This window comes from Artibeus jamaicensis, unplaced genomic scaffold (assembly GCF_021234435.1).
Source record: "Artibeus jamaicensis isolate MK-2021 breed Jamaican fruit bat unplaced genomic scaffold, CSHL_Jam_final scaffold_537, whole genome shotgun sequence".
NCBI classification, from domain to species: domain Eukaryota; kingdom Metazoa; phylum Chordata; class Mammalia; order Chiroptera; family Phyllostomidae; genus Artibeus; species Artibeus jamaicensis.
In genome coordinates, this window is record NW_026522047.1 from 528,360 (window position 1) to 554,183 (window position 25,824).

At 65.5% G+C, this 25,824-nt stretch overlaps 1 protein-coding gene across 4 annotated transcripts; it reads right to left on the reverse strand.

Annotated features, from left to right (window-relative positions):
* Nucleotides 1-1,345: 1,345 nt before the first annotated feature.
* On the reverse strand, nucleotides 1,346-23,055 carry TSPAN32 (tetraspanin 32). Of its 4 annotated transcripts, none has more exons than XR_008390307.1 (11): nucleotides 22,956-23,055; nucleotides 22,217-22,331; nucleotides 21,338-21,435; nucleotides 18,040-18,114; nucleotides 12,479-12,580; nucleotides 11,887-11,973; nucleotides 10,750-10,833; nucleotides 10,464-10,555; nucleotides 4,796-4,924; nucleotides 3,445-4,238; nucleotides 1,347-2,926 (listed from the first exon to the last, which is right to left on the reverse strand). XR_008390307.1 is itself a non-coding variant. In XM_053658576.1 (10 exons), exons 1-10 carry the CDS (start codon nucleotides 23,019-23,021, stop codon nucleotides 4,178-4,180), a joined length of 909 nt encoding a protein of 302 aa, XP_053514551.1. In that variant the 5' UTR covers nucleotides 23,022-23,055; the 3' UTR covers nucleotides 1,346-4,177. The 4 variants fall into 4 exon arrangements, 2 of the variants coding, with proteins under 2 accessions (XP_053514551.1, XP_037012253.2); XR_008390308.1 differs by having other exon boundaries at nucleotides 1,347-2,329; nucleotides 2,693-4,238; XM_053658576.1 differs by having other exon boundaries at nucleotides 1,346-4,238.
* Nucleotides 23,056-25,824: the final 2,769 nt, after the last annotated feature.

The following is a 25,824-nucleotide window of genomic DNA, read 5'->3' on the forward strand; positions in this document are numbered from 1 at the left end:
CGCTGGGCGCCCTCCTAGCCCCGGAGGGAGTTCGCCCGAGCACAGGCCGGCAGCCAGGACGCCCAGGGAAGAACCTTCCCATCTCTCCCTGTCCCCAGCGTTTGTGCGAGACACTGTCTTTCCCGTACGCGAGCCTTCCTCCCGCCCGAAGTCTGATCCCGGCCTTAGGGACCACAGTCCTCCGGGGCAGCAGGGAGGGGTAACGGGGCGCCAACACAGGTGCCTGCGCCGTCCACTCGGGCTTTATGGACGCAGGTTCACTCAGGCTGTATGAATGCAGATTTAACCCGCATCCATACTCACCTCACAACCACACTAACCACTCGGAAATGGGCGGTAATAACGTAACACGAGAGAACTGGGGATAACGGACGGCGCCCCAGAGCCTCAGTCTGCAGGTCCCGGAGCCAGCTCCGTGGGCAGGGAGCCGTCAGCATCTTTCAAGGAAAGACCTCCTGAGCCAGGTGGGCAGCAGGGTGGATGAAGTCCTCCATCCAGCAGGGCAGAGCCTCGGGCAGCTGACGCCAAGGGAGGTCAGCGTGCGATGGTGCAGCCCTCTGGGGCCTGGGGCTCGGCCGTCTGTCTCAGTGGTGGTCTGCACCCTGCCCGGATATGCCTTGAGAGTGGTGGACTCCACGCTTCTGAATGAGTGAGTGCCTCGGACCCCGATGGTAAGTGGGGGATCTCCCTAGGAGCCCGCTCTGCAGAGCTCGCCTGCTCTGGTCACCCATGCAGATGTCTTCGGTGTGTCTCCCTGCCAGAAGCCTGCTCTGCTCTGGTCACATGTGCGGATGTCCTAGGGGTGTCTCCCTGCCAGAAGCGTCTAGAGGGGCTTAGGTCTGTCTCCCTCTTGAACCAGAGAGTCGTGGCCGACCGGCAGCCATCCTGGTTGGCACAGGCAACTCTGCTTTGCTTTACAGACTCTGTCGTCCTGACCAGACCAGGACCATTTTATTGTCCTGCTCCCCACACTCCCCCAGTCCTCCCTCGGGGACCTCGGACTAACCCAAGGAGACTCCCTGGAAGAGGTGATGCTCCAGTGAGGGCCCAGCCAAGAGAGCAGAGTGCTCTGCTCACATTGCTGCCGGGAGGGGACCCTGGGTGGCTGACAAGGCTGGGACCCGTGGGCCTCTGTGGACAGTGCCCAGCTGAGCCCCAGTCCTGGCTGCCGCCAGAGGGGTCTGTTTGGAAGGGGCGCTGCCTGTGCTTCCCCTGGGCCAGGGCGAAGTGCCTAGGAAGCCCACGCCAACCGCAGGAGAACCTCCCGATTGTGTGTGCTGCGGCGCAGGGGCCAGGCCACACTGCCTGATAACAGCCGGCCGGCAGCTGGGTGACGACGTGCCACCAAAGACGTGGGAATGACCACGAAGCACTGGAAAGGTGGCCATCGCCGCCACCACCACCGAGAACTGGGCTTTCCAGTGCAGCTCATTGCGGTTTGAACCTGCAGAGTGGCCCAATGGTGCCCAACTGCACCCCGCTGGTTCCGAAGCATTCTCGGCCCATTTTCAAGTCGGTGGCACACTTGAGTAGGAGCTCCAGGCCCATGTTGACGCCCCCTGTTCCGCCGGAGCACGTCCGGGCAACATTGTAGTAAAAGTACCGTCAGCCCTGACCTGGGTGGCTTAGTGGGTTGGGCATCGTCTTGCCTCAAAGCAAAAGGTGGAGCGAGGGCCCCGAGCCCACCGGGCAGGGCACACACAGGCCCAGGCTGCCCGCCAGGTCCCCGGTCGGGCACGTAGGAGAGATCTCGCATCTCGCGTCGATGTTTCTCTCCTTCTCTTTCTCCCTCCTTTCCCCCTCTTCAAAAGTACGTAAATAAAGTCTTTTAGAAAGGAAAAGAGTAATGTAGGTCTTCACTTGAGAGTCAGCTGGGGGTGTTTTTGTTGAAAAGGAGGCGGAACAGGCCTCGGGTGTCAGAAAACACTCTCTCAGACGTGCTGGGCCCCTGCCCCCCCACTCCCCCTCTCCCACAGTCACAGGACATTTCCTGCCACAGGTGTGGGTGGGATCCTCCCTCAGAGAGTGGCCGTCCCTGGGTCCTCGGGGGAGGGGGAGGGGACGTGGAGCCCACCCTGGGCAAGTGGGGCCAGAGCAGGGCCTTGCCCTGTGTCCTGGGTCCCCGTCCCCCCCACGCAGGTCGCGCCAGCCAGCCGGGCCTGTCCTGACGGCCTGTGCTGTGCTTCACTCAGCAGTTGGCTCTTCAGTGCCTGCCTCGTGCTGGGCACTGTCTCGGGTGCCAGCTGTGCGACCTGGTCACCCAGGACCCTTCCCTCGGGGGCCTTGAGCCCTGGTGACAATGACAGATGTCCATCATGTCTCCTCGTTTCTGGGAAAAGGGGAATTCCCAGGATGCTTGACAAAGCAACCTGGAGCGACGGGGGCACTCCCCCCACCCCTGTGGGGGCGCTTGCAGGCGTCCTCGGTGGGCTACCAGGGAGCCAGCCCTGCTGTCCGGGTTCGGGGGCACAGGGCGGAGAAGCAGAGAGGAAGCCAGGGCGCAGGAGCTGGGGTGCGGCAGGGGCAGCGGGCTAGATGCCGAGGCTGAGCAGGCGTGGGGAGGTCGGCGTGGAGCCCCCTCTGACTGCAGTGGCAGTCGGAGTGATGGAGGGTTTTGCAGGGAAGCTCCGGGCCTGAGAGGCGACTCCAAGGGCAGTGGGCTGCCTCAGCTCCCCAGGGGACCCGCACTCACAGGCACAAAGGTGAGGGCACGTGCAGGCTGTCCCGTGGACCCATTCTGAAGTGCGTGGCCCTGTGGCCCACCAACTGACCTGGTGAGAACGGAAGGGACCTGCCAGGCACACGTCAGGGCTCTCTCTCCAGAGGGATGGAACCAGCAGATGTGTGTTATATTATATACTATGTACCGTCATGGCGATTAAGGAGCCCCGAAGTCCCAGCACCTGCCACCTGTAAGCCAGAGACCCTGGGAGGAAGTGAGCAGGGATGGTTTAGTTCTGATCCCGAGACCCCAGAGCCAGGGAGCCCAAGGGGAGCTTCCCATAGGGGAGGCTGGAGAAAAGCACGTGTCCCAGATCAAGGGGTGAACAGAGAGAAGGGAGAATTCTTCCTTCCTCCACCCTCAGTGCCGCTCAGGCCTGGGTGGTCTGGAAGGGCCCCCACCCCCTCTCTGGGAGAGCTGCCTGCTCACTGAACCCACCCATTCAAATGCTGACCTCACCTGGGGACACCCCGGGACACTGCTGTTCTGTCTGGGAACCCCGGGGCCAGTCATGTGGACACTGAGCATCACAGGCACCAGTGATGTGTGCCCTGAGAAAGGCTCCCTTGTGGGCCGATGGCGGAGCTTCAGCTCACCCCGCCCCCGCCCCCACGGAGGAGACGAGCAGCTCAGACAAACACCCAGCTGGGCTGCCTTAGAGAAGGAGGGAGAGAAGGGAAGGGCCTGCCTGTGCCACGCTGGGGTGGGGCACCCTCTTGTACCTCCCCTGCCGAGGTCGGAGGTCCGGTGGGGCTGATGGCAGGAGGCAAGGTCAGGCCAGCTGCCCTGCCGGGTCTGGCTCTGAGTCTTCCCTGCCTGGTGGCCTCGGGCTGGTTCCTCAGTCCCCCACCTGCAGCGGGGTGTGCGGGAGGGCCGGACCACCTGGAGCGTGTGGGGACCAGGGTGGGCCTGGCCCGCCAGAGGCAGGACGCCCCTGCCTCCATGGAGCTGGCTGGACTGAGCGGCTTCCCTGCCAGCACAGTGTTGAGCGCTGGTGACTCACCGCGCTTCCAGGGCCACACTGTCTGGGGGACCACTGAGCCCCATTTCCTGTGGAACCAACCAAGACCACATAAATGACAGGCTGGTGATGCCAGGAACGCCACCGGGGAACCTGCTTCCCCCTCCCCACGTGCTGCCCAGAGTCCCAGGCAGGCCCCAGCGGCCGTGCACTTTTTGGGAAAGAACAACTTGAACGCCCTAAAGACAGTGAAGGTGTGCCCCATGTCACCAGAACAGACATGTGTGTTCCAGGAGCATCTTGAGAGAGGGAGGACAAGCTTGCGATGAAACCCAGCACGGGGTCACGGTGAAAGCCACAGCACCCCATCACTGAAGGGCACGCGTTCCAGCCACAAAGAGCTGCCCCCCGACGTCACTCCTGATGGGCCGGCCTCGTGGTCCCACCGGCCCCCAACGAGGATCAAGGAACGAGGCACAGCCGCCCCTCACAGCTCACTCAGCGTCCTCCTGGGGGTCCTGGCCGGGGCCCGTGGGCAAGAAGAAGGTGCCCATCCTGGGAGGAAGCCATGGATTCTCTCTGTACCTCCAGGACAGGACACCAAGCGTCGAAAACCCTAAGAATCAATCCCACTCGAAACCCAGGGAAACAACTGGGCGTGTTCGGCGATGGGCGGGCTGGCGCACTACGCAGCGGTTAGTTTGACTGCCCCACGCTAGCGAGGGACAAACAAGGTGTGGAGAAGACAGCCCCACTGCTGTGACGGCAGCAGGCAGAATGAATCACCCGGGAACAGGTTTAGCCAAAGAGGCGTGAGGCTTGTGCACCGGGAACCGCCAAACGCCGTCAGCTCGGCGCTGGGAGCGGACTCTGCCGGGGAGACTCGGCCAGGCCCAGATGCCAGCGCACCCCAAATTACCCACAGCCCCACCCTCGTCCCCGCTGGCTGTCCCCAGGCTCGTCCGAAACATCCTGTGAATACAGGCGCCCCAGAACGGCCAAAGTCGTCTTGAGAAAGTAGGTTAAGAAACACTGTGGGAACCGTCACCGACAGCGTCTCGGCCTCCTCTGAGCCCATCTGTCATCGTCGGTGTGCACCTGTGACGACCCACCTCTGGAAGATCAGGTAGTGCCCCGTTTCCGGGCCCCTCAGAGCGGGGGAGCTCGCCAGAGGGAGACCGCACAGCCCCGCAGCGTCTCCATCTTCGCGTTCCCTGCTGGCTGGGCCCGCCTGTGCCCACCTGTGTAAAGGAAGCACGTGTCAGTCAGTTTACCTCCCGTCCAATCCCGGAGGCCTCCCGGCTTTGCTTTCTCCCGCCTCCCTATACCCCCACCGGCTTCGGTTTGGATGTAGAAGGTGGTGCAGAACTGCCCTTCTCCGTCCGGAGCACCTCCTCAGTCCGCCGAGGTTTTGCTTCCTGGCAACGGTTGTTGGTTGGGCTCAAATAAAGTCATGAAAATTCTTACAGTTTGGACGTTTCTCCCCGTGATGAGTTTGTTGATGACAGTCTCCTTCCAAGCCCTCAAGGGGGTTCTCCTGATGGGCCCTGATGGGCCGAGCTTGAGTGCACCCCTCAAATTCCTGCGGCGACCTCCACGGGGCCGTGCCGCACACAGGCGCCCTCACATAGGCCGGGGTTCCGTCGCCCTCGTGCAGGACCGTGTGGCCAGGCCGCTGGCTGCCGCCCAGGAGTCGGGAGGACCCCAACATGGGAGGTCTCCCCACGTTCGATTCTCCCTTCTGTGCGGGGGACAGCGCTCAGGTCGGCCGCCGAGCTGTGACCTGTTTTCACTGCTGTCCATCCAGTGGTGGCTTTCCAATCAGGCCACTGTCCACCGCAGGGCTGCGTCCCTGAACCCAGCCGCTCTCTGGCGGTCAGTGGGGCAGTGGAGAGCTGCTCGTGGGCACCGGCCAAGTGACAACAGACTCAGCTGCCCCTGCAGTGGTTTCAGAGCCAGTCCAGGGGCAAAGGGCTCCCTGTTGGAGTGTCCCCGCCGGTTCCCCGGCCACAGCCTGCAGGGGTCGGCTCCACTTCCCGGCAGAGCTGCTGTGATGTCACCCAAGACCTCGGGGGTGTTTCAGGTTCGGGGTTGTGTTGTCCTCCAGTCTGGGCGGTTTCAATGACTATCTGCTGGCAAGGCACGGCTGCCCCCACCCATGGACATTCTCCCACCCATGGTCATCACACACAGGTGTGGGCCATGAGCCGAGGGGACCCCCACCCCCACGCTGGGCCACAGCACAGGGATCCGGTCCCTTCCGGCTGTCTGGCTTCTGCTCCGCACCAGGGGGCTCGGGCAAGCTTCCAGTCCACCGCCAGCGTGTCTGCTGCTGGAGGGGCATTTGCCGGCCTGGGGTTTAAGGGCTGGATGCCGGGGTGACCCTGGTGTGAAGACAGCGCAGGAGGAGAGGTCATTTCCCACCTGCCCGTCCAAGTCCTCCTGGCTGGACTAACACTCAGGTCGATGGGGGGCACGGTGACGACAAGGAAATGACCCGATTTATTACCCACGTTCGTACAGGGCTGGCCGTAGGAGTCGGGGACCCCAGGACCGGCGCCGTGGCCAGAGCCGGCCTGCCGTGGGATCTGAGGGGAAGGGGGAGGTGGGGCGCACTCTGGCTTGGGCTCCAGAGAGCAAGGAGGCACCTCAAAGGCAGAGAAGAGCAGTTGATGTTTGTTAAACAAATGTTTGCTGGCCCATCTCTGACCATGGGACCCGGGAGGACTTCGCCCGGAGGGCAGTCCTGGCCGCCCGTCACCCTGGCCCTCAGCGACCTGCGGTCCCCTGGGTGCCATCACTCTTCCGGCTCTTTATCACTTTACAGGGAGAAGGTCAAAGGTTTGGGTTTGCGTTTGTTTTTTTCTGGGCCTGGTTTCTGAAAAACGGTCAGGTTTACTCAACAGTTTCCTGTAAAGGAGTGTGTGGGGGGAGGGGAGGCGGGCCCTGCTCCCCTCGAAGACGCAGGTCCAGCCCCGCCCCGCGGCCTGTGCGACTTTCCCGCTCCGGGGCCCTCACAGTTCTGTTCTCTCCCCGGCCCGGGCCTCAGGCTCTGAACTCTCTCCTTGGCCTCTGACCCCTGAGCCCACTTTGTGCCGAAGGCCTTGGGTCCCCACGGGGGCTGGAGCACAGGGACAGACGCCCCTGTCCGTCTTTAGCTGGGTCACCCCGCCTGATCTGCCCGGGGGTGGGGCCCTTTCATGTCTGGGGACCGGATGGGGTCCCTGGGCCCATGGGGTCCGGAGGGCGCTGCGTGCAGACCCCCACCTGTCCCTGGCAGGGTCCTGCCAGAGTGTCGAATTTCCTGGCCACCTACAGGTTTCCTCTGTGCAGGGACCTCCCTCCGCGGCCTCCTCGCCCCGTTTTCTCGTCAGTTTAGGGTTTTGCTCCCATCTGTGAGGCCCAGGGGGGAAGCTGAGACAGCGAATTCCTAGAGAAGTCTTCCCGGAGACCGGGTGCAGGGGCAGGCAGCTCCCTGCACAGTTCTCGGGGACCCCCTGCAACCCAGAATTATTCCCCAATCAGAGTGTTAAGGGGGAAAGAGCTTCCGACCACAAAATTTGAGCAAGTCGACGAGATGAAAAGGAAACACTGACAAAACGGACTCGGGCAGAAAGGGAAGCCTCGCCCCGGCCCGAGCGGCTCCGGTGCCGAGGCCGCTGCCCCGTCAGGTGCGCGCGAGAGGCCGCCCATCCGCGTTTCTCCCACCTGAGGTTCCCCTCCCACGCTTCCTCCCTCCTGTCCTCTCTCCCTCTCGGACGGGAAGTACATCGACTATTTTAAAAAGAAGAAAGATGAAATAAAACCGAGAGCCTTGCCGTCCTGGCTGGCCACGGGGAGGCTCTGTCGCCAACGGGCAGCCGAGGGCCGTGGAAGGGGACCCACGAGCCCACAGCTTAGCGGCCCCAAACCGCGGCCACGTGCTGCCTTCCAGGTCCCGCGTGGCCCAGCGCCCAGTCCCATGCTCTGGGCTCCTCTGAGGGACAAGCCCCGGGCCCCAGCCTGCTGTGGGCTGCAGGCCGCCTCTGTCCGGCCGTGCGAACGAGCAGGAGGGGGTGAGAGGAGGGGGGTGGGCCCTTCGTAGCCTGGTCCTCATAGGGGCAGCGGCGGGGCGGCGGCCGTGGGGGCCGTGGGGGCCGGTGCCCCCGCTGGAGCAGGTGGAACAGGGGCTTCCCTGACAGGCAGGCAGGCAGGGCTCGCAGGGCGCGCCTGTGTGTCTGCTTTATGTGTTTGTTAATTAAAAATATTTTATTTATTTTTAGACGGAGGGGAAGGGAGGGAGAAAGGGAGAGAAACATCAATGTGTGGTTGCCTCTCCAGCGCCCCCCCGCCGCCCCCCCCCGCCCACGAGGACCCAGCCCGCAACCCAGGCGTGTGCCCTGACTGGGCATCGAGCCGGCGACCCTGTGGCTCACAGGCCACCGAGCCACAGCAGCCAGGCTGTCCTTTTTTAAAATTGGGTCAAAAAGACTGTTCAGTCTTTCCTGTGAAGTAAGAGACACCTTTCATGCTCACCAGTGAGTTCACCGACTTGGACGTTTGGGGTGTGTGAGCTCTCGCCCGTGGGGTGGAGGGCTGACTGCTCCCCGCTCATGAGTGTCTCCGCTGCATCGCTGTCAGCCTCAGCTGCCTCCCTGACCCTGGAGCATCGTCTGGACTGGGGGGCCCTGCAGGCTGTGGCCCCCGGAACCCTCCCCCCACTGAGAGTGCACGGGGTAGGAGGGGCCACACCGCTGGAGCTCAGAGCTAATGAGCCTTTCCCAAAAGTGTGCCCCGGGGCCCCGCTGGCCCCCAGTCCCCTGGCTGGGAGAGCTCAGTAACCAACAGAGGAACACTCTGACCGGAGAACGCAGTCACGGTGTCCTCAAGTTGGCAGCTGCGGGTGCCACCTGGTCTGCCACTGGGCTAAGCGACCATGACAGGTCATGGTGACGGTGGGGCGGTCCAATCCAATCCAGAGGAAATGGGGTGTTACTACTCAGTGAGTGGGATCGGGGTCCCCGAGGCCTTTCCTCACCCTGCCCCATCCGGTCATGAACGCTGGTGGGAGACCAGGACCACCGGGTGACAGTCCTCCTTCCTCAGCTCCCCCCAGAACCAGGAGTGGGCCCCTCCGCAGGAGCGGGGCTCGGGCGGGCGGCGAGCATGCGGCCCGGCCCGGTGCAGAGGCGGTGGCTCCCCGCGGGCACCAGTCTCAGGCCAGCAGCCGAGGAGCAGCCTGTGGCCTCCGGCAAAATTTCTCCTCCTGCTCGGCCTCTCCTCTCGGCCAAACCTCACTTCTCTGCCCCCCTCTCCCCCCACTGTCCTGCTGGCCCCTACTTATAACTTATCTCATAGGGGGATGGCGAGGACAGAACCGCAGGGCTCATGAGACGCGGGGCGGCCTTCCTTTGGGGACAGGGACCGCGGCGGGAGGACAGCTGCGTGCTGTGCAGGTGGGCACCGTGCTTTGGGAGGTGCGTGTGGGGGGGACATGAGGGCGGGGCGGGGCCACAGGCAGGGATGGCGGCAGGTGCCTGTCACTTCCTTGGCTGCGCACCCCGGAGGGAGGTCCCCTTTGGACGGCCTTGCTGGGCCAGGCCTGGTCCCCTCTGTGGGGCTGCGTGGGGACCTCTCTCTCTCGCCAGCGGGGCTGGGCCGTGGCCTCGCCGGGGTGAAGCGCAGTGCTGTCTGCCTCAGGGCCGTGTGGTCTGAGCACAGTCGAGGTTCCCCGGCCAGGCGGCCAGGCTGTCCAGTGGGGCCGGTGCACACGGCCCTCCTGGACATGTGACGGGATTTTTCCTTCAGACCAGGAATCCCCTGGGCGGCCTCGTCTGGCCACAGGATCGAGCCCTCAAGGGTCGAGCGCGCTCTCCGGCCGGTGGAGAAGGGAAGTCAGAGAAGTTCTCCACGCAGGACTGCCCACACCACCGCTGCCTTGGAGACGGGAGGGGGGCGGGGCAGGTGAGGGGGCCCCAGGAGACCCGCGCCTCCCTGCAGAGACCACCAGGCTCCCTGCTCTGACCCAGCTCCCAGCCTGTTCCAGGGAAGCAGAAGCCTGTGTGGGACCCCGACCCCGTCGGCGGACGTGGGGCCTCTTCTCTGGCCGGGCCCCCCTTCCCCAGCCCAGCACATGGAGGACCCTGCTCGTTCTCCAGAGGGGCAGGGGGGGCCCGAGGCAGGGGCGTCCGTGCCTCCGTGGGCAGACAGGTGGCAGGGCAGGGGGTCGGCACAGAGCATCAGTGGTCCTGGAGCAGCCGGGAGCCGCCCGAGCCGGGGCCCAGGTCGTCGAGCTGATGAAGGGCGGGCCCCCCCTGGGAGCGTCTGAAGAAGCTGGGCTCCCAGGGCTGTTGGCCACGGGCTCTGAGAGGCAGAGGAACGAGGAGGCTGTTCTAGGGTGAGGGGGGCGGGGCAGGCGCCTGGACCGGGTGCGGGGGACCCAGCGGGCCAGGAGTGACAGGGTGGAGGGCAAAGCCGGGGAAGTGGCGGGCAGGGACGGCTGTGAGCACTGGGGCGGGGGCTGCTCAGTGGCCGGGCCCGGGGTCCCCAAGATCACTGCGGCTGTAGCCTGGGGACCCCAGGAGCCTCCATCTCTTGGTGCAGGTGAACATGGCCCCTGTGAGGTTGGGTCTTGGTGGGGCTGGGGGCCAGCAGGGGGTCCCTGTGCCAGTGGAGGGTGACCAGCATGCAGGTCTGGCACTTTGCAGCCGCCCCCGCCCCCCGTGTGGCCAGGGATCTTCTAGGGCATCGGCCTGGCCTGGCTTCCAGGGCCCCACTCTGCGGAGGGGCGGGCGGGCCTACCTGGGGCTCAGGGCGTAGGTCCCCTTGCGGTCCAAGCTGCGGCCGGAGCAGATGGCGAACCACAGGAAGGAGCTGAGCAGCATTGCGTACACCTGGGCGGGGGTGAGGGGCACCTGCACCACTGGGTCTCGGTGGGGCCCCCCGCCTCCCCAGGAAGTGACCTGGGCCGTAGGGTACCGGCTGTCTCCTAGGGAAGGGAGATGGGGGGCCCAACACCCCAGGCTGCTTCCCTGGGGGCAGCCCGGCCCGCCCAGCAGGGGAGGCGGAAGGGTGGCGGGGAAGGTACCGTGGAGGCAAGGCCTACGCTGGCCAGGACGGAGACGATGTGTCCATGTGTCCTCAGGAAGCTTCGGATGCTCTGCAGGCAGTCCTGGACAGAGGGCAGCGCCATGGCTCCCGCCCATCCGCACCGCCCTGCCCCCCAGAGACCCTTGGAGCCCACCCAGGCTGGCCAGCACTTGCTTTGTTCTGGCCGGGAAACAGCCCGAGAGCCCGGCCAGTCCTGCAGTGCGGCTGGGCAGCCCCTCGGGGAAAGGGCCCCAAGGCAGCTCTCCGGGTGGCCCCTCTTCTCCCAGAAGGCTGCTCTGGGCCGACCGCTGACCAGGACACTGTCCCTGCCCCCAGGCCTAGGGCCAGTCTGCAGAGACCGCCCCGCGCCTGATCCCTGCCCAGGAGGCCCTCACGCTGGGCCCAGGTGGGACCTCAGGCCTCTCCCTGGCTGGCGTGGACCAGCCGCCCACCCGTCGCCTCCTCCCCGCACCCTGCCCTCCCTGCCCTCACCCATCCCCAGCGGGCAGCCCCGCTGGGACCCAAGGTGCTGTGCGGCCGCACCCCGCCCTGGGCCTCTGCCACGTGCATCCTCCTGTCTGTCTCTTGGAGGGTGGCCAGGAGCCCAAGAGATAGGGGTGGTTTGTTTCCCGGGCTGCGGGGGAGGGGAGCTGGGCAGGCCGTGGTGCAGGGAGGCTGGCCGGCAGGAGGGGGCTGCCCAGTCCCTCTCTAGGCCTCAAGGAAGAAGGGGCTTCCTGCCTCTGCGCTCACTGTGACCGGAGCCTCCGGCGGCCACACTGGCACCGGCCGCCCCTGCCGTGGGCAAGCTTCGTCTCCGAATGCCCTCCGGCCGGCTCCTTCGGGGGCCCACAGGACACCGGTCCCCCTCCCCACACAGCTGACTGCCCTGCCCTGGCCACCCCAGGCCTGGCTCTTCTAGAGGCTTCCGAGGGCAGGGTCTCAGTGCTCGGCACCTCTCCTGACCCTGGGGACCCGCGGACCAGAGCTGAAGTGAAGCAGTGGACAGAGGGCGGGGCCTGACCTGGGTTGCAGTGGGCTCACTAGCCCGGCCACCCCTCCCTGCTGCCCCTGACCACCCGCGGCCTCCCCAGACCTGTGGTGGGCAGGTCCCCCAGCGGCGGCCCCTGCCCCTCACCTGTGAGGCGGCCTCCTCTACCGGACACAGGTCCGCCTCCGCGCTGCCCGGCAGGCTGGACGGGGAGCCCTTCCCACAGCACAGGAACTGCAAGGGCAGACAGAGGGGCCTTGGCTCCCCGGACCCTGGGGTGCCCGTCAGACAGGGGAACACTGAGGCGCAAGGCTCCAGCAGAGCCGGGCACCCCAAGAGATCAGGACTGGGGCTCCGGGTGACGCGGCTGCCTCTGTGGGTGCCCCGCCTGCCCAGTGGGCTCCCCTGGAGAAGGAGGGCCCTGCGGCACCTGGCAGGTCCTCGCTGACCCCGTGCGCCCACCTGTGGGTGGACCGAACACCCCTGTTGGGGGGCGGGGCCGCCCTCACCGGGGCCCTGTCAAAACCGCACCATCGGCGGCCCGCAATTCTGAATTCGATTTGGACAGTGGGCCTTTCACCCTGCTTCGGACCCCGCGGATTCGGTAGTGGCCTATCCAAGGCAGAAGGAGGATGACGGGGTCCTTGTCCTCAGGGCAGTGACGGTCTGTGTCCTGCTCAGCCCCTGACCCTGGCTGGCTGAGGGGGCTGTGGTGGGAGCTGCCAGTGAGGGAGCTCACCGTGTCCTGGATGGCCAGCAGCTCCTGTCGCTGGGTGCCTGGCGAGCTCCTCACTGCCCGGTCGTAGGCCAGGTCGTAGGTGTCCAACGCGGCATCCTCCACCTGCGTCGGGAGGGTCTCCGTGAAGCCCTCCCCGAGGGCGGCCTGGGCCATCTGAAGGGCATGCAGCTCCTTCCCTGGCGGAGCCCCCGAGGGCAGAGCCGGTTCTCCTGGGCGGCCGGGCCCAATGGCTCCCTGGACTTCGACTGGCTGTGAATGCAACCCTTGCCCCCCGGTGGTCCTGCAGGATGAGCCAGAGATGGAAGCTCTGGTCCCCAGGAGCACGGAGGGCCGGCCGAGGGGTGTCCGCCTGCTTCCATCTCCAGACACGGACAGTGGGCAGGCGAGGCCGGGCCGAGTGTCGAACCTCAGGTCCTCGGTGATGCTCTGGGGGTTTCCCCAGAACCATCCGGTGCGTTCCAGAAAGCCCCGGCAGCCGAGGAGGTCCTTGGCTGGGGGAGGTGTGAGCACCCAGGGCTACCTCGGGTCCAGCAAGGCCCCTGGGACAGATGATGGAGCAGGGCGTGGAGTGACAGGGGCCTGGCCGGGCTCTGCCTTCGCTCCGCACCCTAACATCACCCAGACCTCATAGTCTCTGCCCACCTAAGCACCCCTTTTATGCCTTTCCTCATGCTCCCCAAAACAGAATGCCCTCCTCTTCAAGTTATTCTTTCAAAGACAAACTGGAACCTCGCTTCCTTCAGGAAGGCTTCCAGGATTGCCCAGGGGCTGCTGGTCTCCAGGCACAGGCGAGGCCTCTGTGAAGTGTCCTGCCCACTGGTACCTCTTTCCCCCGAGCCCTCCATCACCGTCCTCGCACCCCTGTGCCACGCTGACCCCTGTGCCACACTGACCGCTGGGACATACTGACTGTGCCCGATGGGCTGGGGGTGAGCGGAGGACCCAGGCCTGCTCTGGCCACTCATGCTTGCCCCTGGGAAGGAAGGAGAGGTGCCACACCCACCCAGAGGACTCGGGGCAGCCAGCCAACGGGCAGTGGGGGCTGTCCTGCCCGACCAGCCTCCTCCAAAGCCCCCACACCCCAGTGGGAACCAGATGGACTTCTGTCCTGAACCCCGCTTCTGGCGTTCATTAACTGCCCGTGACACGTCGCTCTGCCAGTCACCCCAGACCTGGCCAGCAGTTCCCTTCCCACTGCTGGGCAGGCGGAGGCGGGGTCCCCAGACTGGGAGCCTGTCTCCTTCAGGGAAATGGGGGTGCCGACAGGGGCCCTGGTGGAGCTGGCCTGGGGTCCGGAGGGCAAGTGGCCGTGCCACGGAGGCCAGCTGGGGCGCCCCCTCTGGTTCTATCCGCACCCCGCTCCCCCGCCCTCCCCCACTCGGGACGGTGCCTCCAAGGCAAGTGGTCACTCCTGTAATATCGTCAGGAGGGACGGCCCTCACTGGGGCTGAGCTGCCAGCTCTGTCCCCGGCCCCAGGGCCCCAGAAGCAGGGGGCGGAGCAGACTTGGCCAAGCCACGCCCCCTGCCCAAGGCCTGCTGGAGGAGCGGAGGGGCCGTGTTCTCCCTGAGAAAACTGGGGGTGTGCCAGGGCCTTGGAGGGGCCAGGGCCTGACCCCAGGGTGCCATGCCCTTCAAGCCCATCTTCCAGAGCCCCAGGGGTGCCCCTGGCTGTGGACATCTCTCTTTGGACGACACATCTGAGACACTCACAGACCAGGTGCTCGGGGAGTCCATGGCCCCCGCTTCCAGGCCCTGAGCCAGGGCTGGTGACTCGGGGCTGTGCCCCGACCCCCAGTGTCTGCTGAACCCTCGTGGGTGGCTCCCGGTGGCCTGTGGGGGCTCTGCAGACCAGCCCCACGGACCCACAGCCACCTCTGAAGAGCCCGCACGGTGGCCGGACAATTGAGGAGGGAGCGGCCTGGGGCGGGGGAGCTGTGAGGACAGCGACCGTCCAGCACGGGTGCACTCAATCTGAGAATGAATTATTGAGCGGAGCCCGGTGATTCATCTCCATGGCCCCGTCTGGGGACAGGCGGGCGGTGACGGTGGCTCCTGGGCTGTGGCCGGCGCATATTTAATTGTCTTCTCGCTCTGCATTCATGGCACGGCCACCCAGTCCCCACACTGCTGGCCCTCGCCAGCGCTGGGGCGCCTGCCAGGGCCCCTCCCCCACCCGCCCGGGCGGCAGCCTGGCCTCCCGGCTGTGCAGACATGGCGGTCCCTGCCCCCCTCTGTCCTCTGGCTTCCCATCTGTAGGGGGGCCCTGGAGGAGCCATCATGACCCTGACTCAGGATGGCTCAGGGGGTCTCTGGGGAGAGGAGGCATGGGGTGGGGCACATGGGGGTCCGGGGCCTGCTGGCTCGGGCTCTGGACCCCCAGGACCTTCTGTGCTCCCAGGGCCTGGAGCAAAGGGGCCTGGCTGGGATCTGGCCTGGGGTGTCTGGAGGCCAAGGCCCCACCCACGACCGGGGTGACGGGCACAGGATGGGGCTGGGCCTGGGCCCGGCCCCAACCACCGCCTTGGGCGAGCCTGGGACAGCTCTGCACAGCCGCACCGCAGAGGATGGAGGGCCGGCCTGGCCTGGGGTGTCAGTGGGCCCCACAGAGCCCTCCGCATGCACTGGCCACGCCACAGCCCCCAAGGTGGGGTCTCCGTGCTCCTCTCACTGCGGAGGAGAGAGGCTCCGTGAGGGAGACGAGCACCAAGAGCACTGGACGGAGAGGCCGACCCCAGACTCCGAAGCCAGGGCTCCTTCACCCAGGCTGCCTTGTGCCCATGTGGGCCAGGACACGCACAGGCCGCCCAAGGGGCAAATGGGGGCCTGGGGTCAAGCAGGGCCCCAGGAAGTGACCCCTGAGGGCTAGTTGGAGGATGGACCAGACCTGGATGATTGAGGGGGGGCAGTGGCGGGGGTGGGACGGAGAAGAGGCACAGCTGGGAGCCATCAGCCAGCACCCCTGTCCTGCCCTGAGGGGAGCCCCAGCTGGCCGTGGCCTCTGTCCCTGTCCCCTGCAGCCTGTCAAACCCTGGGCTGCAGCTGTAAACACACGGGTCGGAGAAGAGAGGGTGGAGGGTCTGTAGCACCCCAGGAGAGCCAGATGGGGCCCAGGGCACCCTGGGAGCTGTCTTGACAGGGACCACCCATGCAGTGGCCCAGACCGCTGCTGGGGTGGCGGGGAGGGCTGGGGAACAGGAGGCGGAAATGCCTGCCCTGCTGAGAGCTGAGGCCACCTCTGGGGGGACTTTGAGCTCCCCAAAACCCAGAGGAATGTTCTCTCACTGATCTGGTCACAGGTGCGTGACCCCGAATGATACAGGGGGTGGTGGGCAGTTTGGGGTAACAGTGACTTGGGGCATAGGGCCCTGGATGGCGGGGACCCCTCCTGCCTGGCTCCACCAGGGTGACCTCATCCCCCTCTCGGCCGGCAGCCCTCCACGTGCAAACCAAGGGGTGCCCCCACACTCAGAGTGGCCCGGCCACTAGGCCTCACCCACACCGGGAAGCATAAGAGGGAAAAAGGCCCTCGATTGAGGGCGAGGAGCAAAGACCAGAGAGGGTGGTCACACACCTGAAGCACACAGCACAGACTCAGCCGGAGAGCCAGCCTGCTCCCCCGGCCCGCTGCCCTCTGTGAGCCTCTTCGTTTGCTGAGGGGGGGTGATGAGCAGCCAGACACCCTAATTAATGCACAGGGGCCGGGGCTGCGGGGCTCCTGACGGCCCACAGGGGAGAAAGCATTGCTTGTCACCCACCACCTGTGGGGGGCCTACACAGGAACCAAGTTCACTCTGGCTGGGTGGTCTTGGTGTCACTGGGCCAGGCCTTGCCAAGCGCATGGGGAAACTGAGGCCCAGTAGGAGGAAAGGGGACAGCTGAGGGCCACAGGAAGCCAGGGTAGACAGGGCCCATGGTCTGGGCTGTCCTGTCTGTCTCTCTCTCTCTCTCTCTCTCAGCCCCACACGCCCGCCCAGGGGCTCCTTGGGCTGCCAGGGGGTGGGGGGCGGGGTGCCTCGCCTGGGTCTGGGCTCTCATAGGTAAAGGGTGGGGCATAAGCTCTGACACCAGGGTCCATCCAGGGCTGGGAGCCACCGGGGGGCGGCCTGCCCCAGCCCCCGATCCCAACTGTGGCCTCTTGGCTGGTGGGCAACGGGGCTGCAGGGCTAGGTGACACCTGGCACTGGGCCAAGCTCTGAAAGCAGACACGGTCCCCAGTGGGAGGCCCCTTTGGGGACAGAGGTGAGACCTGGCGGTGGGGAGAGGCTCAGGGAGAAGCCTGACCTGTCAGGGGCTCTAGGCACGGGTCCTGGGGGCAGATGTTGAGATGTTGGCACCGGCCCATCTCGCTCCGTGCCCTGGCCTGGCACCTGCTGACTGGGGCCACCAGAGTCCCTTCCCAGAGCCCTGGAACCCTCATGGTCTCCCCAGTTCCCAGTCCCGAGAGGCAAAGGGTCCTGAGGCTGGGGCTGGGGCTGGGCTGGCTCCACATGAGAGCCCCTCGGGGACCCCCTGCCCCCCTCTCTGAGCCTCTTAGACACCCCTGTCCTCTGCCTAGACTGGGTGGGCCTGGCCTTGCCCCCCTCATCCCTGGTCTGGCAGGGGGTCAGCTTCACTTATGAAGGTGCCAGCCCTACTTCCAGGGCGGGCTCTCAGGTGCTCCTCCGGCCCCAGACAGAATTCCTGGAGGGCCAGCCACCGGAGCCCCAGGACTCTGTCCCCAGCTGCTCCCTGGGGTGAACGCCCACAGCAGACCCACAGCCTGCAGGTGCCTAGCCCTGCTCACTCTCACTCTCTGGGGGCTGTGGCCCCACGTGGCCGAATTATCCCGGGGCCAGGGCCTCCCTCCCTCCCTCGGAGCTGGGAGGTAGCCTGCTCGGCCCGGAGCCTCCCTGGGCACCCTGCTAACACAGCACGCCCCCAGAAGGCATTGGCTGAGTAGACGGATGGATGGAGCCCTGCTGTGGGGACTCACGCCCACCACCGCCCGGGGCATCATCACCCCAGCCTCCCCCAGTATGGTCCCTCAGACCATCCCCGGGGAAGAGCCCGCATTCAGAATGGAACCAGCAGGGCACCTCACCCTTGGCCACCCGTAGACCCCATCGCCAGGCAGGTCAGGGTCCCGTGGGTGCGTCCTGGACACCCTTCCCCCCCGGCCCTCCTGGCAGCCCCCACAAGGCATCGCTCCCTGCCTGGCCACGCCCCGTCAGCAGTGCAGACCTTGGCAGTGAATCTCTGAAAATACTGATTGCCCCAGATCCATCCCTCGGGCAGGCAGGGCCCCCCTCCACCTGCCGCCTCTCCAACCCTCCAGAGCCGTCTTCCCCGCCAGGACGAGGCAGGAATGGGGGCACCTGGCTGGGGTAGTCTGAGGCCTCCACTGGCTTCCCCTCCCTCCTCCTATAGCTGCTGTCCCCACCCCACCCCAGGCAGATAATGTCCCCATCATGGCCCTGAAACACCCACCCATCTCTAGTGACGGGGGTAGGAGGAAGCGTGGACAGACTTTCTCATCGCCATCCCGGGCCCCTGTGCTGTGTGACGGGGCAGGGGTGCTCACCTGGGTGGGGTTGCGGAGTCTCCAGAATGCCACCTGCACCAGGGCGCAGAACACCAGCGCAAAGCACAGGAAGCCCTGGGGAGAGAAGGGCCGGTCACCCCACTGCCCAGCGGCCGTGCAGGGCCCAGCAGGCCTGGGCCGAGGAGCCCCGGCCCAGCTCCCCCCTGCCCAGGCAGAGCCCTGGGGCGGCAGGCACATGAGTTTCCACCCTTCCTTCTGACCCCTTTGGGGAAGCTTTCCGCCATTACTGGTTTTCCTTCCCAGGGCCTGCTCCTTGCCATGCCAACCCCTCGCCCCAGAGAGGGAGGAGACTCTCCTGCTCACTGGCACTGCTGCTGGGAGGGACACTGACCAGGAGGGGCCAGGCAGAGCCCTCTGTGGGCCTGAATCAGGGTCTGGGAGAACCTGCCCCGTTCAGGTGGCCCGGGGCTCGCTGAGCAGAGGCAGCTGGTTTGGTTCTGGCTGGGAGAGCTCAGGCCAGGGGAGACACACCCAGATGGTGTGACCACCGCCCCTCCCCAGCATCGAGCTCCCTCTTTCTTCGCACCCTGCTCCTCCCAGTGGCCCAAGGGTGCCGGTCCCCTCACTTGTGCGCAGCTGGACCCGTGCTGGAGGTGCCCGGCAGTCCCTGGAGAGTCCCATCCCCAGCCCCTCCCTGCACCCTCTCTCTGGGTGGGGGCTCTGAGCTTGCAGAACTGACTAAGTGTGGTGGGCCCCTCCCCTGAAAAAGGCACTAACGCCCCAGCACTCTTGGCAGGTAGTATCAAAGGGTCACTGCCACCTCGGAGCCCAGCTCGGCTCTGCATGGCCAGTCTGGCCACTGACTGCACACACCAGGGTCTGCAGGGTGTCCCCTCGCCTCAGTGGGGACGCTCTAAGTGTGTTGCCCCATTCCTCCCCCTTCCCGGGCTGCCCACAGCCTGGGATAGGCTTCGAGCACGCCCAGGGCGACAAAGAGAGGTGCCTGCTGGTGCAGACAGACACACAGACACTGGCCAGGCCAGGCAGGGATGAAGAAATAGTCCGTGTGTGTGGAGGGGGGTGGCTCTGTGAGACAGCGGACCACCCACCAGCCCCCAAGCTCCGGTGTGGGCGCAGGGGCCCGCTCCGCTCTGGTGTACACGGCTGCCCGCCCTCCCTGTCCCGCTGCCTGTCTGGGAGTCTGCAGGCCTGAGTCTCAGGACGTCCTTGAAGGTGCCTCCTCCTTCCTCTCTGGCCTTCCCCCTCCCCCTCCTCCCCCCTAGCTGGCTGAGGGCCACCTTCCCATCTGGAAGCCATCGCTCAGGGCTGCCTCCCAGGCTGGGGCCCTGAGCCAGCTCAGGAGACCTGCATGCTCCAGAAACCGTTCCACTCCTAGGAGAGAGCATGGCCCCCTGCCTCTGCCCGCTGGCCCACCCACCACCCTGCAGAGGGCGTCTGGGGGAGGACCGGCCCACAGGCCTCTGCCCGCCGGAGACCAGCCGCTGGTGTAGCCAGGTCCAACCCCAGCCCTCGTCCCTGTGCTCATTCCAAACAAAAATACGTAAATAAGTCGCAACGGCCTCCTTGGGCCACCCTGGCAAGCGCTGCACTCTCATTTCCTGTTCTAGAGGCCGGAGGGGGTGGGGGCAGGAAGGGGGGAGCATCCCGTGCCTGTCCCACCAGAAGCCACCTCCAGCCCCTTCCCATGCGCACGCGCACACAGGCAGAGGTGCAGGATGCAGCACGTGCACGCAGGCTGCTCAGCGCGCAGGTGTCTGGGAGCCAGGTTGCCTCCCGCCCCCAGGTCAGGGCGCAGGGCTGGGCAGGGGTCAAGGGGCGCTGGGGGCGGCCCTGGTGCCTGGCTGGGCCAAGAGCAGGCCTGAGCTCGCGAGACCGAGCCGGGGACACGGGGAAGAGGCGACCTCGATTGCCGCCTTTAGCCAGCACAACGGCGCCCCCTGGCGGCCGACGCTGCAGCTCTTCCCACCCCCACGCCCAGGGCGCCGGCCTCACCGGGACCCCTGGCCAGGCCCCGGGGGCTCCCAGTCCTAATGTCCGCTCCCCTGTCAGGCCCCACAGCTGCAGGCTCTCCCCTGGGGGGACAGTCCTCTGCGCCGTCGGCTTCCCTCCTTTCACCACCAGGCCAGCGATTTTCAACCTTTTTCATCTCGCAGCGCACAATAACGACTAAAATCCAGCCCCAAATATATATTTTTGTCAATGTGACAACAAAAATAGGTATACTTTTGATTTATTCCCACTGTATACTGTCTGACAATCCAGGGCACGGGAGGTCTTTAAGATTCTGGCGGCTCGCCCCTGTGCGGCAGCGATCTGGAAATCGCTGCCCCGGGCGCAGGCCGCAGCCATGGCAGAGGGGCACCCGGGCTGCCCCTTGCCGCTGGCAGGTCCCGATTAGGGCTGGGCCGCCCGGGCCCAGCCTCACCCAGGGGCACACCGAGGGCTGGCTGGCCTGGGGCCGCTGCTCCTGGAGGTGGCCCTGTCCCTGCCCTTGGGGCCAGTTACAACCAGGAGACACTCAACAAATATTGGATGACACAGGCTGGGCAGAGAACCCTGGCTGTCCTGGGGCTCAGCGGCCACCGGGAGAAGTACAACCCCTCCCCATGCCCCACGAGAGCTTTCGGAGGTCTCTGGCCCCAGGGCTGGAGGCACCAAAGAGGGGCCTCCAAGCTGGAACGGAAGGAGCGGGGCCAGACTCCGCGCATCCCAAGGGCCAAGGCTGCGCCAGGGGGTAGCTGAGGGTGCAGGTGAGAGCACGGGCCCCAGTTCAGGTGAGGGGGCAGGGCTGGCAGGGGCAGCAACAGGACAAGTCTCAGGGGCCCTAGATGGGGACAACACGAGGCCACTACTGTGGGACCGTCAGGGGCATGAGGGACCCCCTCCAGTAGCTGCAAGGGTCAGCGTGGAGCTCAGGAGGGCGTGGGCTGTAGTCTGCCCGAACGCCCAGACCTCCGGGGCTGGGGATGGTGGGCAGAGGGGCCTTTCCCTGCCTCTCCCTCCGCTAGTACCAGGAAACGAAGTTCACGGGAAATCTGCGGGCCTCCAGGGTAACAGAACCTGAGCCTCCCTGGGCGTTTGGGAAGAAAGGCTCCAGGCCTCTGCTTCAGAGGATGCGAGGCTGCAGAGGATGGAGGATGACGCAGTGACGTAGGGCCTGGGGGCGGGGCCCTGGTTGGTCTGGGGGCGGGGCCCTGGCTGGCCCACATCCCTCTGTCCACGTTTTCTGTCTGGACACCGAAGGGGGCGGTTTGTAGCCCCGCCAGTCCAGAGTGCAGACCGGGGGGCTGGGGCAGCGGGAGGCGTGAGGACTCACCGAGGCCATGAGGCGTCCGGCCTCCCGCACAGCGGCGGCAGCACTCAGCACAGCCCCCAGGCCGAGGAGGCCGGCCAGACTGACCCCTGTGAAGAAGGCTGCGTGGGGCGGGAGAGGAGGAGGGTTAGCGGTGCCCAGGCCAGGGGTCCCCAGTGCAGAGCCTGGGTCTGAAATCCGCCCGAAGTAGGGGGTGTGTCCTGGACTTTTGGGAGCTGTGAGTGGTCCCCGTCTCCCCATCGGGACCGGACGTGCCCCCCACACCCCCTCCCCTGCCTCCCTCCCCTGGCACACTCAGAGGGACCCAAGAGAGGGCACGGGCCCTGCCCCCCACCTCTGCTTCCTGCCTACTGGCTGGGGCTGTCTTCAAAGCCACATCCCACCCCCTCCCATGCCCTATTGACAGCTGGCCGAGTGGGGCTATAATCTTATCAGTCCAGACCCAGGCTTCCTGCTCCAAAGGCTGGGGTGCATGTCAAGGTTAAAAAGTGGGGCCCAGGGGGCATGAGGCTTGGGGCTGGGACCACCACCCAACCCAGGGGGCTCAGTTTCCCCACATCCATCCCCCTCGGTGCTTACACCTAAGGTTCAGGCCCCCGAAGGGACACCGTCGTCCCTCTGAGCTGCTGGAGGACTCCTCGGGGCCCAGCCCCTCTCTGTGGGAACACCCCCTCCAGGACACAGAGCCCAGAGTCTGGATGCCACCTGTCACACTGTCCTCGGGTTCCCAGGGAGGGGCTGCAGACCCCAGGCTCCGTGCAGCAGGACCCTCTGCCCCTGACTCCCAGGCCTATGCCTGTCTGGCTCCCCTGGGGGGCCGCCCCAGCCACCTGAGCACCTGAAGCCCCGCCCCGGACAGTGGCCACCCAGGGCCTCACTTACCCCAGTGGTGCAGGGCCTCGTAGGGGGACCCCTCTGGAGACACCCGCCTGATGACAGCAAAGTGGGCCCCAAAGTAGGTGAGCACTACCCCGGTGGCCAGGAGGAGGCCCAGCAGCTGGTGGGGCAGAGCCGGAGTTTGGGGCAGGGCTGGTGGGTGCCCGGCCCCAGGGGTGCCCCCTGCCCCCCCCTGCGGCTTCCCTCCAGCTTCCCGGTCTCACCCAAGACAGCCCCTGCTTCGGGTGTGTCTGCAGGGTGGTCCCAGGGAGGCCTTTGCCCCAGACACCCCCCAACACACACACAGACACCCTGACACTCACACACACATAAATGTGCTCACACTGCCCCACCCCCAAAGACACCCCCACTGTCCAGTGTCTCCAGGAGCCAGGGACCGTGGACCACCCTGCTGAGCAGGGAGCGGGCCCGGCCCGGCAGCCACGTCCCCCACCCCTTCTAGAGCACCCAGTGCCCCCTCCGGCATCGCTGCGCCAATCTCCTTCACCAGCCCCCTGGGACCTCCTCCAGGCCTGCTGTTCAGTGGGGGGGCAGTCACCCCAACAGGTGCTCTGGGGCACCCATCACCAGGGACCCCGGATGAGTGTCCCTGGGGCAGGATGGAGACAGCAGAGCTGGTGTGTGGCGGGGACCTGCTGGGCTAGAGGCCCAGCCAGTCACGCGGCTGCTGCCCCTCTGCCCTGCCACCCTGCCCCCACCCCTTCCCACTCAACCTGCCCGTTACCAGGACGAAGAAGCTGGTGACCAGCATCTGGCATTTGGCCACCCTGACTCGACTCCTAGGGCCCATAGTGGTCTCCCTTCCTCTGCTTTCCTCTGCTCCCCTCTCCTCCCCTCCCCTCCCACTGTGGTTTCCAGCCGGGCGGGGGCCTCAGACCGCAGCTGCCCGCCCAGGAGGTAGGCTGCGTCCGCCCAACTGCCTGTCAACACACCCTGAGAACTGAGCGGCTGGGCGCCCAGGAAGAAGGGCAGGCAGGAGGGGGAGGGGTGGTGAGGCCCCACATCCCAGCCCTGGCCAGGACAGTTACGGGGGTCTGAGGCCTGTCCCAGAAGGGCACCTCCTTGTTCCCGGTGTGGCCACAGAAGACACCTGGGAGGAGGTGGGCCAGAAGCAGGAGGCAGCTGGGTAGGGGGTGAGCTCCCTGTCTCGGGAGTGTGCAAGCAGAGGCTAGCCCCCTGGTGAGTCCTGCCCAGGCCTTAATCCTGGGAGGAATCTGGGAGGCAGGTCTAATTGGAACCTCATTCTTGAAGAAGCATGTCTTATGTCACGCCATTAGAAATGTTCTGTGACAACTAAATTTTTGAAAAGGTAACTTGATTTTCGATGCTTCAGCGGCACAAATGAGTAATTTGGAACCGAGCTGTCTCGAGGGCGCAGGGAGGGGGCTGGCTCACACCCACACTGGGCCTCTGATGGAACCCAAGGGAGGGGCAGGTCCTGCTGAGTGGGACACTGGGGGCCAGCGTGGGTCCCGGGAGACCCCTGGTGAACCTGCTGTCTGGGTCTGGTCCTGGCCAGTGTATACCTTGGGGGCCACTGCCGACGGGCTGGGGCCACCTGTGAATGACGCCAGTTCTGCTGGAGTTGCTTCCATTCCATGTCTTGTAATGTGGGGGGTTCTGGTCCTGTGGGGACACAGAGGGATCCTCAATGCCACCAGCCTGTGGAGTGCACCTTTGGGAGGTGCCCGAGGGTGTGGCCTGTGGGGCTGGGCAGTCTGACACCCTCCCCCAGAGACCAGGCACTCGCGCCGTGTCCACCTCACTTCCCCGGTGCAGGAGAGAAGTCGCGTGGTCATACTGCGTGTGGCCGGCTCGCCAGGCGCCTCTCTGGCGAGTTTGGAGAAAAACGTTGGGAGTGGGAGCCAGGCCTGGGTTCCTGGCTGCCCCCGCTGAGCGCCTTCTGTGTGCCCAGCACCTCCCAGAGGGTGGCACCAGAGCCCTCTGTGGGCAAATACTGTGAGAAGGCTCTCCCAGAGACCAACCACGCGGGGCCTGACCAGGCCTCTGACCACAGCCCGGTTTCCCAGTGCCCACTGGCTGGGAGGGGCAGCTTGCAGACTTCAGGCACCATCACGCCTACCCCCCCATGAGCAATGCCCTCCCTTTCCAGCCTCAAGAGGAAGTGACACCTGAGAAAGCCACTGGCCCTCCCCAGCCCTGGGCCACTCACCCCTCCCCTCTGGACCCCTGGGGCGGTCCCCCAACCCCGGGGCAACCTGTGGGGCTGAGGAGGGACCCTACACAGCAGCTGCAGCCCCAAGGGGTGGGCCCAGGGGGGCTGGCTGCCTCCTGCCTGCATTGCCACGGAGACTCGGGGCTTTGAAATGTGCACCTGGGGGCGCACACATCCGTGTGTGTACACGTGCAACATGTATGCACATGTCCACGTGCCACACCAATGTGCACGCGTGTGCCGTGCATACATGCACGGGTGCCTTTGCGTGTATGCACATGTGCCCACACATGTATTTGGGTGTTGGGCTATTGTGTCTGCATGTGCACGTGTGCCTGTGCTCATGTGTGTGCATGTGTGTGCATGTGCGGTGTGCACACGCACACGTGCCTTTGTGTGCACACATGTGCATGTGTGTGGGTGTTTGGGTGTGGGTGCAAGTGTGGTTCTGCACGTGCACACATGACTGTACTTGCATCTGTGTGCCCATGTGTGCTCACAATCACGTCTGTGTGAGTGTGCATACATGTACACACATGCAGGTACACGTGTGCACTCACACGCACACATGAGTGTGTCTGGGTGTGCACGCCTGGGTGTGCGTGTGTGCACCCGCATGTGTGTAGCATGTTATTTGCCATTCAGGGACCTCTCCGCCCCCCTATTTCTCTCCCTCAGCTGATGTTCAGTTGGCCCATGGAAAACTGTTTTGTTGCCCGCCCTCCCAGTGGCCGGGACTGGAGCCATCGAGCAGTAAAACCTCCAGGTTGGGCTACAACCCAGTTACCTGTGCAGGAGAATCCCAGGTGCTGCGTGCGGCACCTCCATTAGGGCAGGGAGCCGCCGTCCCCCTGAGTGGGACTGTGCACAGCCACCTCCTCCACTGGGGACGAAGGACAGATGGATGACACCCGACAGCCAGGCAACGGCAGCCAGACTCCCAGGGACAGGCCACGCGGACAGCACGTGCCCCGAGGTGACGTGGTGGGGTCCTCCCACACCCGCACCCCCAGGCTACCGAGACACAGACCCCAGCAGAGCACAGCCTGCAACCTCCGGCCACCCTCCCCAACTCCGTCCAAGTCTCCACCACGAGGAGGGTCTGAGGAGCCGTCCCCACCCAGAGCAGCCTCGGGGACGGGGGGCTGAGTGTGGTGAGGGGGCCTGGATGGGTCCTGGGGGAAAAGGAGGCGAAGGAGAAGTAAGGACACCAAGCAGGGCATGATGAGCAGTGACAGGTCCGCGTGTACCAATTTGCTGTGACAAGTGGCCACGCCCACGTCAGGCATCAGTAGGGGAACCCGGGTGTACAGCACTGAGAACCCACTATGCTGTCTTTGCAACTTTTCTGCCACCCTAAGTCTGTCCTACATACACTGTGTTTGAAAAGCCAGGGTCATCCAGCAGCCCAGTCTCA